General features: G+C 36.0%; 3 protein-coding genes across 3 annotated transcripts; 1 reads left to right on the forward strand and 2 right to left on the reverse strand.

Moving 5' to 3' along the window:
- Positions 1–336: 336 nt before the first annotated feature.
- Positions 337–2,240, reverse strand: LOC149382314 (copper ion binding protein). The gene is made up of 2 exons (XM_089602079.1): positions 1,319–2,240; positions 337–674 (listed from the first exon to the last, which is right to left on the reverse strand). The coding sequence occupies exon 1, from the start codon at positions 2,086–2,088 to the stop codon at positions 1,345–1,347; it is 744 nt and encodes a 247-aa protein (XP_089458205.1). The 5' UTR covers positions 2,089–2,240; the 3' UTR covers positions 337–674; positions 1,319–1,344.
- A 5,130-nt stretch (positions 2,241–7,370) lies between these two features.
- LOC149382315 (uncharacterized) lies at positions 7,371–9,185 on the forward strand. The gene is made up of 6 exons (XM_089601015.1): positions 7,371–7,553; positions 7,641–7,799; positions 7,894–7,977; positions 8,090–8,224; positions 8,326–8,421; positions 8,821–9,185. Exons 1-6 carry the CDS (start codon positions 7,439–7,441, stop codon positions 8,910–8,912), a joined length of 681 nt encoding a protein of 226 aa, XP_089457141.1. The 5' UTR covers positions 7,371–7,438; the 3' UTR covers positions 8,913–9,185.
- A 595-nt stretch (positions 9,186–9,780) lies between these two features.
- Positions 9,781–11,055, reverse strand: EMB3119 (Ribose 5-phosphate isomerase, type A protein). Its single transcript, XM_089601642.1, has one exon. It carries the CDS (start codon positions 10,851–10,853, stop codon positions 10,020–10,022), a length of 834 nt encoding a protein of 277 aa, XP_089457768.1. The 5' UTR covers positions 10,854–11,055; the 3' UTR covers positions 9,781–10,019.
- Positions 11,056–12,004: the final 949 nt, after the last annotated feature.

Consider the following 12,004-nt stretch of genomic DNA (forward strand, 5'->3'; position numbering starts at 1 on the left):
ACACGTAGAAGTGGGCTAGTTTTGATCATTACCAATAATGTGTCGGCCTGCAGTTTGTGTGTGGGTTTTTTTTTTTCTTTTTTTTTTTTTCAATAATATAGAGATTGGGTCTCCTTGCTAATCAGACTCCTCAGAAAAACGTCAACGGCTAAAAAGTTTGTGGACCTTAAGAAGACCATTCTCAAAGGAGGGCAACTTTACTGTAATGGCTAATACTCTATATTATTCTCTCCATTTTCACTCTGCAAACAATTAAAATGATTTTTTTTTTTGATAAATAAGTTGAGTAATTAATTCGGAAATCCAACTGCAAGTAAAAAGTGAAGCAGTTATTCTAAAAAACTCCGGCTTGCCGTGCAGGAAAACAAAAACTAACCTAAATTTCCAGTTCAACTTCCGTACAACAATTCTAAAAAAAAATGAATCAACTGTTTTTTTTTTTTGTTGATCTGTATCAAAATTCTCAATTCAGCATACAAATGGGAGTTCAATTACCCAGAGCTGCATCGAATATATGCACTAACTAAATTTCTCAACAAACAGAAGCACAAAAAGCCTTTCTGCGCCCGGAAAAATTATTCAGCGATTCTCTCGATTTCACAGTTGCCCTGGTTAGCACATACTTCCGTTCTTCGGATAAGGCAGTAGTTTTCCAGCAGCAACCATAACTCTCTCTGCAACAGAAGCAATTGGAACTTCATCGCATTAGACAATACTAAAAGAACAAACTCAACCATTTCCCCTCAAGACAAGCATTTTTCTAGCAAAAAAGGGCATTAAAATACAACAATCAACAGCACCGAAACAGAAAAACTTATAGCATTCCATACCCAAATAACACATCTTTCTAAAACTGTTAAATTCCAAGACAATAAAAGATCCAATTTTCTGCTCCCTTCATATTTTCCTTTTCACTACAAATAATATTTTAGTTTTCCCTCTAACCAGTTGATTTCTTCAACAATAATCAATGTCTGTCAAGTACAAGAACACCACCACACTTTTTTCTTTACCAAGATCAAACTTTATCACCATTAATCTTTCAAATACAGAACAACTAGAAGTTTTCCCAACTTCTAGCATTCCATGCCCAATGACATAAATATCTTTCTAAAACTGTTAAATTCCAGAGACAATAATCCTATCATCCTTTTTCATAGTTTTCCCTCCAACTAGTTGATTCCTACAACCATAGTCAAATGTTTTTCAAACACTATAATAACACCACATTTTGTATGCAAACATATCATTCACAAACAAACAAACAAACAAATAAAAAAAAGTTTATTTCAACGGAGTTGAGTTCAGATAAAATTACCCGAGAAAAAAATAAAAGAAAAAGAATCATCTGAGCTTCTGTCTTCCACCGGAGCCCATCCCGGCGTCCTTCATCATCTCCATATATCCTTCGATCGGCGGAGTAACAGTGGCAATGTACCGCTCCTTCGGCGCAGGGGTCAAATCCCGCTGCATCGCCGCCTTGCGGAGGTGCTCCGGCAGCGCCGCCACGGCCTCTCTTCCCATCTTCCTCAGCGCCGTCTCCGCCGCCTGCTTTTTCCGGTGAGCGATCATCAGAACCCGACTGTACTCCTTCGCCAGCCTCCGCCCATCCTCCACCGTCAGATCGTACTTCGGGATCTTCTCGGCGTCCACAACGCCCAGCGTGATCAGATCCAGCCCCGGGGTTCCGATGATCCCCGGCTTCTCCGACACCCCGAGCTTTTCCATGTCCTTCTTCATCACCTCCATCTCCACTTTCCGCGCCTTGCTAACCAGCCCTAGCTTCGACCTCTCCATCTCGCGCGCTCGCTCCTTCGGCTTCAGGTGCCGGATCGGCGGCGGCGAGTTCATGCACTGGTCGTAGAACTGTTCCAGTCTCTGCCTCTCTCCGCCGCCGCGGCCTCCCGGAGCGCCGGTGCCTCCTCCGCCCTTCTTGATCGTGATTTTGCTGCGCTTCAGCGGCCCGGTTGCTTTCAGCTTGGCCTTTCCCTTCGGAGTCCCGCCGGCGAAGCATCGCTGGAGAAATTGGTGGGCTGTCGATCCCGGTGAGGATGGGGACCAGGGTTTCAGTTTCAGTACTCTTATCATCTTTGTATCCAATCAGCCTAAGAATTCTTTTTTGAGATGTTCAATCGTTTTTTGCTAAACCCTAATCCCTCTTCTTGCGTAATCGTGATTATGAACCGGTTTTGTTTAACCCGAAGGTGTAAATGAGTATTGGAGTAGTAGAGATTCCAGTGTCGAAGAAATGAGAACCAGACTGTTTCGATTAAACGACGACGTGTTGGCGTTTTACTATTGGGGCTTATTTTCTGGGCCTCTCATTTTGGGCCCAACCTGTTTGACTTTTGTTATGCTCAGGCTATACCTTCTTTTAAAACTTAATCCCTCAAGTAGTTTATTTATTTTATTGTATTTAATTGTTTATAATTTTATTTTACTTACTTTTCTATTTCATTGTTTAAAATTTTCTTCATTTTTTTTTGTTATTTACAGCTTATTTATGTGGAAGGTTTGAATATTCGGCGATATTGTGCTAATTCCAGTTTTAAACTACCGTAGATTTGTTTCATAGCTTTCAACTGAGCGGCAGACACTACGCGACTGACATATAAACCGACGGAGAATTAAAAAAAATATATAAACTGTGATGCTAAAAAAATGAGCATTATGCTTAGAAATTCCTTGAATTGAATTATTGCTCATTTATTAAAACTAAAATTTCGAGTTAGATTTCCCTAAAGCATTTTAAATATAAGTAGGGGTTAAGATTCTACTGATTCCATTAAATTGGACGTAAATTATTGTATGATCAAACAAAAAAGACTAAGAATGTCCATAGCACGGCCAATTATGTTGAGGCAGTTAACATATGCTAGTAATAACGCGATGACACGTTTAGGTTTCTATTCTAATCTAGTATTTGGTACGAAGGTGTATTAATGACGATACATGCTAGACTTAGATGGTTAGCTAAATTGTTTGGTTAAGTTATAAATTGAATTTTTGGCAATTTTGAACAAAAATATCTTGTCTTCATTTTAACGATATAATTTTCTTTGGAATTTTGGTTCCATCGTAATTCACTAAATTTAAATTACTCTTACAAAATATTTAAGAGACAAAAAAAGACTAAAAAAATCGATGCTGTCGCTCTTAATTATCACTGGAATTTGATGATATTTAATATGTTCTTCAATATATTCAAGAAAAAAACTCGAAAATGAATAAATATAAAAAGATCAATTTTTAGTATAAAAATGGATTTTATAAGTGGTTATCAAATATTTTAAGTAAAAATTGGACCGGTAAAAGAGAATGAGAGTGTGGTAGCTAGCTTGGTCTAGCGGTAATCCCACACTCACCTCGACAGAGAGGTCATGGGTTCAAGCCCCCATGGGATGCAGAAATGCATGCCCCATAGGATTTATTCTAATAAGTATGTAATCTTGGCCAATAGTGCCACCTGTTATGTAATATTGGCCGATAGTGTCACCTACGCTTTGCACTGCTAATATATCATGTAATCTTGGCCGATAGTGCCCCAACTCAAAAAAAAAAAAAAAAAAAAAGAGAATGAGAGTAAAAAAAGCATTGAAAATGAAAATAAAAAATAAAATTTTGAAGAAAATGACATTTTTTAAAGTATAAGTGTGCTAAAATTCAAATTTTATAACTATACAATTACCAAGTTTAATCAAATAATTTAACTAACTATTGAGCTCTAAAAATGATTTTTTTTTTTAATATTAAGGTTTGCCTTTTATATTTATATCATGTTACTTGGGAACCTGTGGATGAAGACATTGCCTCTCCGCATCCTATTGAGATTCATTTAGAGGAAGAACTTTATAAGAATCGGATTGATTCTTATCAAAGAGAGAGCTTTAAGCTAGTTAGGCAATGATCTAAGATTTCAAATTTTTAGTGGAAAAAAAAGTTCTAATATATTTCTTGACTGTATAAAACAGCCTCAAATTGTGTAAATAAAGACTTCAAATTGTAGAAAAAAAAGTTTCGGGTTTTTGGGGAAGGGAGTTATTATGTCCAACGCCTTATTTTTTTAATATATTTTTAAAAAACCTAATTTTTCCATTCTTCACTAAGACCAAATAATATGTTAGGACGGCTCGCTAAACCGGCATGCTCTAATGTATTAGAATTTTACAGTAGCACGATTAAAACGACTTCATATTTATGTTGAATTTTTATAGTTTAATTTCCACATTGATGACATAATGTAGAGAACTAGAGTTTGATTGGAATGTTCTAATTATTTATTATTTGTAAGACGGAAAAGCTTAAACTTTATGTAATTTAGATATTAAATTTTTTTGAGCTAAAAAAAAGTAACCTAAAAAAACAAATATGTTTAAAAATGGAGGAGAAATGATGCTTTTGAGAAAGCAATTCCTTACGCCTCTAAAAGTTTTATAAACTTTGGAAAAGTTAGATCTAGAATATTTCAATTGCAGTTTAATAATATTTTTAAATCTAATAAATGCTTTGTAAAGTTTGAACAATATATAAAAAGAAATGGTGATCTCCTCTAAAACTCTAGTTGCTCTCTTCCTACAAAAAAAAATGTCGCCGTCTCCTCAAAGCATGAGACAATCTTGTGGTCTTAATAATTAGAATACTTTTATTAGGGGGAGGTGTCTCTTTCTTCTTTTTCATGTATTCGTCGAATTTGTTGTCATATGGAGGTTATAGTTCGTCGTTCGAAACTCAGACTTCTTGTCATAGAATTTTTTTTGGCTATTCTCGATCGCGCACCAATCTCATTCTTTTCATTGTATTACTGTAACTGTTTTGTTATCCAATTTAATTTTTTTTAAGGAATCTTCAATTTTATGTTGATCTTACTGTTGATGTCAGAAAATAGATACAACATTTGTCTCAGCGAAAACCCACATACGCCGAACAGGTTATGCCGACTACATGAAGATTTAGGTCGAATTATCCATATAATAGACGAATCTAGTTACAAGGAAAATAATAAATAAATATTGAGGTGCTGATGATAGGTGATAAGCATATTGGGTGTAAGAAAAATCAGATCCCATTTTCCACTTTTTTGATGTCCTTATATAGTGCTTAGATTGTCTATAACGTGAGTCGATCAGACCCATGTTTTGAAAATTATGCTGATAACTATTCATTTCGTGTGTGTGGAAGTTATTTTGATAACTGATTTGGCTTATATGGCCATCTGACGATTATCTGGAGTTTACGTGACCATTGTAAACATTCTATTTTGACTAGTCTTTAAATAACCGCTAGTTTCTCCGATCTTTTCTCTTATGATCGGTGTATATTGGGTTCTTCGGTATATCACCTGATCGGTGAAATTTTACCCCTATAACACTTACATTTTGTAATTTAAGCTTATTTAACTTAAATCAATAAATATTGTGAGGAGCTCTTAGTATATATAGATGAAGTGATGAACAATATATAGACGTCACACCACAAAGTAAGACATAATACGAGTAGGTGAAAAAAAGAACTCGTTTGAGCAAAGACCTAATATTAGAAGCTTCCATGAGCTTTCACGTCAAAACACTTGATAATAATAAAGAAATTATATGGGTACCAAATACAATATTTACTTCAACAGACTTAATGAAAATTAGCTACATATGGATTACAGGATCCGACGAGTTATAATTAATTCATTGAACGTCCATATGTCCTCTTTTCTTACAAACAATTATGACAAATCACGTTTAGTTGTATTTCATTGTCATTATGGACTTCTTCCTTCAACCCTATAGGATCGCATTTTCTACACGCTTATCTTTCTTTGCTTGGTTTATTTTCACTCAATTTCGGGCTACTATTTATTATTATACAATAAACGAAACTTATTGCGGTGAAATTTTGACTTATGGGGAATTTCTTTACATGTGAATATATATCGCTCTTTTGTTTATTAATTTCTAGGTAGGTACTTACCTCAATCTAAATTTCTAATAGCTTATTGTAGTTTCGTGACAAAGTAACAATTTGAAAGCAGAAGAGCGTGTAGGCTCATGGGTCATGATTCTAATAAACATGCAATTATTTGACATAATTTTTTATATTATTTTTTGCAGTTTGGAAAGTGAAAGGCATAGAAAGACAGTGTTATTTTGTTGATAATTATGTAATGGTTATCACACTAGAAAGCTGTATACCAAAATATATTAAAAAAAAATGAAACTAACTCAAATTGATCAAGTTACCGAAGAGAAAATGGTTAAGATTATGAAAAAAGCAAGATTCAGACTCTAAAAGCATTGCCAAACGCGTTCAGTATGGATAGCCTAATTTATCTTTCAATTTCTTTTTGTTAAAGAAATATATTAGAATCTACCATGCCGAGCGGCAATAAATTATGAAATTTTAGGGATTAAGAGAGAAAAGAAAAGTTTGAATAATAATGTAAGAATGAAAAATTATAATAGTTGAGTATATATCTCATGGATTAGCAAGTTTTTATTTGGAAGAGTGTAACTTTTTAACTGCCGCAGTTTTTACTCCTGCTAATAGTTCAACATACTCTTTGTTGTTACTATGGAGTCTTGAAGCCAATAAAAAAAGACTAAAATAACCTTACAATATATATATATATATATATATATATATATATATATATGTATATACGGACCATCAAAAGTTTGATAGATTGAGATGATGTGAGAAGCGCCATGCTATTTTTACATTTTCTACAACACCCTTAATTTTTGTTTTTTTTTGTTTTTTATACATTTTGTCTCATGTACTAGATTCATTTATATTTAGAGACAGTCTCACACGAATAATTCACCGTGCTCGACATTGTGGTACAATTGTTGTAACATTTTTGTTTGTCGATACATAATCAAATTATGATTTTACAAAAAAAAAGTGATAACAAAGTTTCAATTTAGGATTTTGAATCATTGAAAATTTGAGTTCGAAATTCTAAATTTTCTCAAGACCGAAATGAACCGGATATATCTACACCTAACGGAGATTTCATTTTTTTTTTCTCCAGGAAAAGTAGTAGGAATTGTTACACAGGATGTAAGGAGTTTAGAATAATCTTTTGTAATTTGTTGATATGCTTAACTAAGACTTCTTCTGAAGCTTCTAAAGTCTTTGTTGGCCCACATTGATTGAAACCCTACCTTTTGAAGAACACAATATTTTACCACGAATTAATGTAGCATTTAAAATTATATCGATCATAGCAGTTAGCTTTGATCAATTCAAACAAAGTCATTTTTATTGCGAATATACCATTACCATACACAAATATAATAAAGCTACGGTAAAAGAAAGTCTATACACATGTGACCATTCCATGACGTATATATATATATACCCAAGCCACCTTTGATTCAATAAACACCATCAATCTACTAATTCATACTCTCTCTTTCTCTCTCTAAACATATACATAACCATAAACATGACTTCTTCTTCTTCAACAACTAATTACCTTGCACTTCTAGCAATGGTTTTAGTTGCTCTTCCGATCGCCACTTTGGCACTCGATTCCGATGACATAGCTCCAAGCCTAGCCCGTAAATCTCTCTCACTCTCTCACATATCTTCAATCAAATATATTTATTGTTAAATGAAAATACATTTTTGATATATATTTAACACAGAGGCGATATGCAAAGAAGTTGAGTGTGGAAAAGGAAGATGCGAAGTGGATGCGAGTTTCCCTTTAGGCTTCACTTGCGAATGCGACGATGGTTGGAGGCGAAGCAGTGACAGCGACCACGAAGATGACCTCAAATTCCTTCCTTGTGTCATTCCCAACTGTACATTTCAATTTAATTTATTAAATCTCATATATTTTTTATGTTCATCAAACTAGTAATTTAGATTTTTGTTACATATTTTTTTTTTAATTAGGCACGCTAAATTACGGAAGTTGCCAGCCAGCCCCACCTCCGGTTTCAGACAAGGAAGTCCCGCGCAATATCTCTGCTTTTGACCGTACAAATACTATAATAAACTCGATCTTACGTATACATGATCTTCAATTTCTTAATTAATTAACTCATTTTAAAAGAACTAATTGTTGTACGTATATGATTGATTAAATTAGCTTGTTTCTGGGCATACTGTGGAGAGGGGAATTGCATGAAGAACAAGAGTTATCCCTTTCACACGCATACGTGTGAATGCAACGCTGGCTTCTTCAATCTCCTCAACGTCACTGCATTCCCTTGCTACTCCGATTGTATGCGCATTTATACAAATTAGATATAATTACCCATTAATTAATATGTGTTGTTCTCCCACTAATAATTAACTGTTTTTGTTTGTGGTCGTGTTATATAGGCACGCTTGGATCTGACTGTTCAAGGCTTGGAATCAAAGTTGCCAATTCAAATTCCGCTGGTGGTACTGGAAGCTCAATTAATAATAATAATCATGGTGAGATTAGCATTGCTACGTATATATGAACTTAGAAAAATAGCGTTTAGATGATATTTTTGCTTAAAAATATACTCATATATGGTTGGGGTATTGGGTAGGTGATACACGTTACCTGCTCTTCTAGATTAACATTTTATTGAATACAAATATATGTAATTATGAATTTTTTTTTCCTAATATTTGATTTATAATTAATAATTAAGAGATACAAAGACTTATTCAAAAGTATACCACTAGGTTTCAAATATGGCACCTTCGCTGTGCACTTGACTACTTTAGCGCTAACTAAATCTTATATCTAGAAGAAAATTGATTTCTTAGAGATGAAAAAAATGAAGTAATATTAAAATTAAAACTAAAACTGAGACTAATAGACTTGTTGAAATTGAATTCCAGGTACCTCATCGTTCCCCGGGAAGCTCCAATTTGTGGCCATATTGATGGTGTCCGTTGGCGTGTTCATGTCCGTTGGCGTGTTCATGTACTAGTGATGGCATAAATAGTAGAGCGTGATGGTCGTTTATATATATAGGTTTATAATCACATATACAGTTGGTTTTCGTGCTTGATCATTGGTTTTACTTTTATATATAATTCTGCGACATTGTTTTTTTCTGTATAAATCAATGTTTGTATTTTGTACAAAATAAATGGCTGTAGACTATAGCCTGTAGTCATGGGCTAGGAGTAGTATACATACAGTGCACCCCATGTTATACATATATATATAAACTTCTTCTAGTGGTTGATTATTGATATCATCATCGTGAATTAGTGATTGTCTTTGTTCATATTGATCAAATAGTCACACTCATATCTCGCCTTCCAAAATCATGCTCGACATCTCAAGATTCTTCACGAAAAGATTAACTTAATCTCTTAATAATTGAACACGTCCCCACCAATTCAACGACTAATATACTCGATTTCAGATATAATTACAGCTAGAAGAAGACCCATGTTGGGAGTTAGATGAAGATTTGCCATTTGATTCATTGTCCCAAGCAAAAAAAAAATATATTTTTCAGCTATAACTTGCAGTAGTATTCTTCTTTTTCAATCTACGCAATTCATCACTCCAGGAAATTCTCAAGAGGCGACAGAGGGTGAATGATAAATAAATTACAAAGACAAGCTTCTAGGGTCGCTCGTTGACTAATAAGTATCATTTGAGTATTTCATGACCTTACATTTTCTTTTCGACGTGGAATTATTGATGTCATTTCAAGAATCAAGAGCATGGCTATTTAATGAATGACTTGTCATTTTAAGCCGCAAAGTATTTCTATGAACTCCGTGTAGACTTGTTGGAACAAACATCCACTTTCCAAAGGTGGGATTTCATCACAATTGAGCTTAGAAGAACAAAGGAAAACATTTCAGAAAGCTTTTCCTCTGCAAAGCATTTCCATACTAACTGTAACGATCTGAAAAAAAATTCATCGCAGAGCAACAAACAAACAAAAGCTTATTCCAGCAATGCACATTATTTTCTTTTTAACAAAAAAAAAAAAAAAAAAGTTACAAATTGGTTGCTTAGAAATTAGAACACGGAATTCCCAATTTCTATACAAAAATTTCATCTGATCGTATCATCACTTAGTCATAACATCCACGCCCGTCTTACCGGCGATGATGACGGCGGTGGCCATATCCAAGAACAGCCCGTGCTCAACCACGCCCTCGAACCCCGAAATCTCCCGCCCCGCCGCTCCGGCGTCCCTGATCGGCGTCTGAAAATACAGATCCACAATGTAATTCGAATTGTCGGTGACGTACGGCTTTCCGTCGGGCTCAACTCTGAGCTTAGCCTCACAGCCTTGCTCTTTGAACAGATCTTGAAGCCGCAGCAGATTGTACTTCCAGCAGAACTGAACCACCTCCACAGGCATCGCCAATCCGCTCCCTCCGAGCCCCGCCACGAGCTTGGTCTCGTCGGCGACGACGACGAACTTCTCCGACGCCGCCTCCACCATCTTCTCCCTGAGGAGAGCGCCGCCGCGGCCCTTGACGAGGTTCAGGTCGGGATCGACCTCGTCGGCGCCGTCGATGGCGAGGTCGAGGCGGGGATGGTCGTCGAGGACGGAGAGCGGGATTCCGAGCGATCTGGCTTGCTCCTCCGTGCGCTTCGAGGTCGGGACGCCGATTATGTCGGAGAGCTCGCCGGAGGATAGGAGGGCGCCGAGCTTGGCGACGACGAAGGCGGCGGTGGAGCCGGTTCCGAGGCCGAGGATCATGCCGGACTTGACGTACTCGACGGCCTTGTCGGCGGCGATCTTTTTGAGGTCGTCTTGGGTCAAGACCGGCGCGGATTGGGCTCTGATGGAGACCGCTCTGTGCAGAGGGGTGCGCAGGTTAAGGGGCGTCCGGGTGCGCAGGCTAAGGCGGAGCGACGGCGGCGAGAGGAGCGAGATTGAACTGGACGCCATTTTCCGTGCTTTGTGTTTCTGTGAGAGAGGAGTTGAGTTTTATTTGTTTTATTTATTTATTATTATTATTATTATTTGGGTTTTTTTTTTGAGGGAAAGAGATGAGAGGGAATGAGTGAATGGGAAAGGAATGGCTTTTGGTTTTGATGGATAGATTGGTTGGTGTGGTTGGTTAGTTCGGGAAGAGGTTTTTTTGTTTGGTTCCTTTTGTTGCAAAGAAATGTGTGAGAAACTAAAAGAAAATATCCCTCAAAAAAAAAAAAACTAAAAGAAAATAGTAATATGTTTTTAGGCTTATTTACATTTAGTCCTCTTAAATTTCGGGTTTTTGTCAGCAGTATACGACAGTCAATGTTTGAATTCCCTTTGAAAAATGGCAATTGACAATTGAAGATAGCTTTGAGAGTTGACTCTTCTTAAAACCCTTTATTCAGGGTAAAGGTGGTCATATGGGATCCCGCGGATCCCGTTTCCCGTATTTTTGGTACCATATGGGAAATGGGAAAAAATCATATTAGGAAATGTGGTACCGGTATTTTTGTCCCAGAACCATCCGGGAAATAGGACGGAACTGGGATCCCCGTTTAGCACCATTTAGTAACATATTTTTAATATTGTATTTTTTTAATTGAAAATACATGAATTTTTATTTATTTTTAAATGTATTCATGATTAAAAAAAATAAAAAAAAATATATGAGAAATATGGGAATCCCGGAACCGCGAAATATGGTACCGAGAATTCCCGGTACCGTGAAAAATGGTTCCGGGATTTTCCGGTACCATTTTTTACGGTTCTGGGAGTCCCATTTCCTGCAAAATATGAGACGGGACCGGGGGATCCCATTTCCCGGATTTCATATGGCCAGCTTTAATTCAGGACCAGTTAGGGAAAATAAACTAAAAAAAAGGAAGACAAAATATAAAGTAAAAAATCATATAGAACATAAGTAGGAGTGTTTTGACTTGAGGAATTGCTTGAATAAAAACACGTGAATTTAATACGAGAAAGGCTAAGACTACAAATTCACCAGAACTGGTTGGAGTTTTCAAATACGAATTAAAACAAGTTTGTAACTATGGAAGTTAATCACATTCACAAATTAAATATTTACTAACCTCTCTCAAATGTTATAACAAATATACGTAATT

This window comes from Urtica dioica, chromosome 11, assembly GCF_054948205.1.
Source record: "Urtica dioica subsp. dioica isolate 48M chromosome 11, U.dioica_male_clone48M_v1_H2, whole genome shotgun sequence".
NCBI lineage: Eukaryota > Viridiplantae > Streptophyta > Magnoliopsida > Rosales > Urticaceae > Urtica > Urtica dioica.

Coding starts and splice junctions, on each gene's coding strand:
- LOC149382314 (XM_089602079.1), bottom strand. CDS start 2,088: ATGATAAGAGTACTGAAACTGAAACCCTGGTCCCCATCCTCACCGGGA.
- LOC149382315 (XM_089601015.1), top strand. CDS start 7,439: ATGACTTCTTCTTCTTCAACAACTAATTACCTTGCACTTCTAGCAATG. Junction 7,800..7,893: donor TCCTTGTGTCATTCCCAACT/GTACATTTCAAT, acceptor TTTTTTAATTAG/GCACGCTAAATTACGGAAGT. Junction 8,422..8,820: donor AATTAATAATAATAATCATG/GTGAGATTAGCA, acceptor ATTGAATTCCAG/GTACCTCATCGTTCCCCGGG.
- EMB3119 (XM_089601642.1), bottom strand. CDS start 10,853: ATGGCGTCCAGTTCAATCTCGCTCCTCTCGCCGCCGTCGCTCCGCCTT.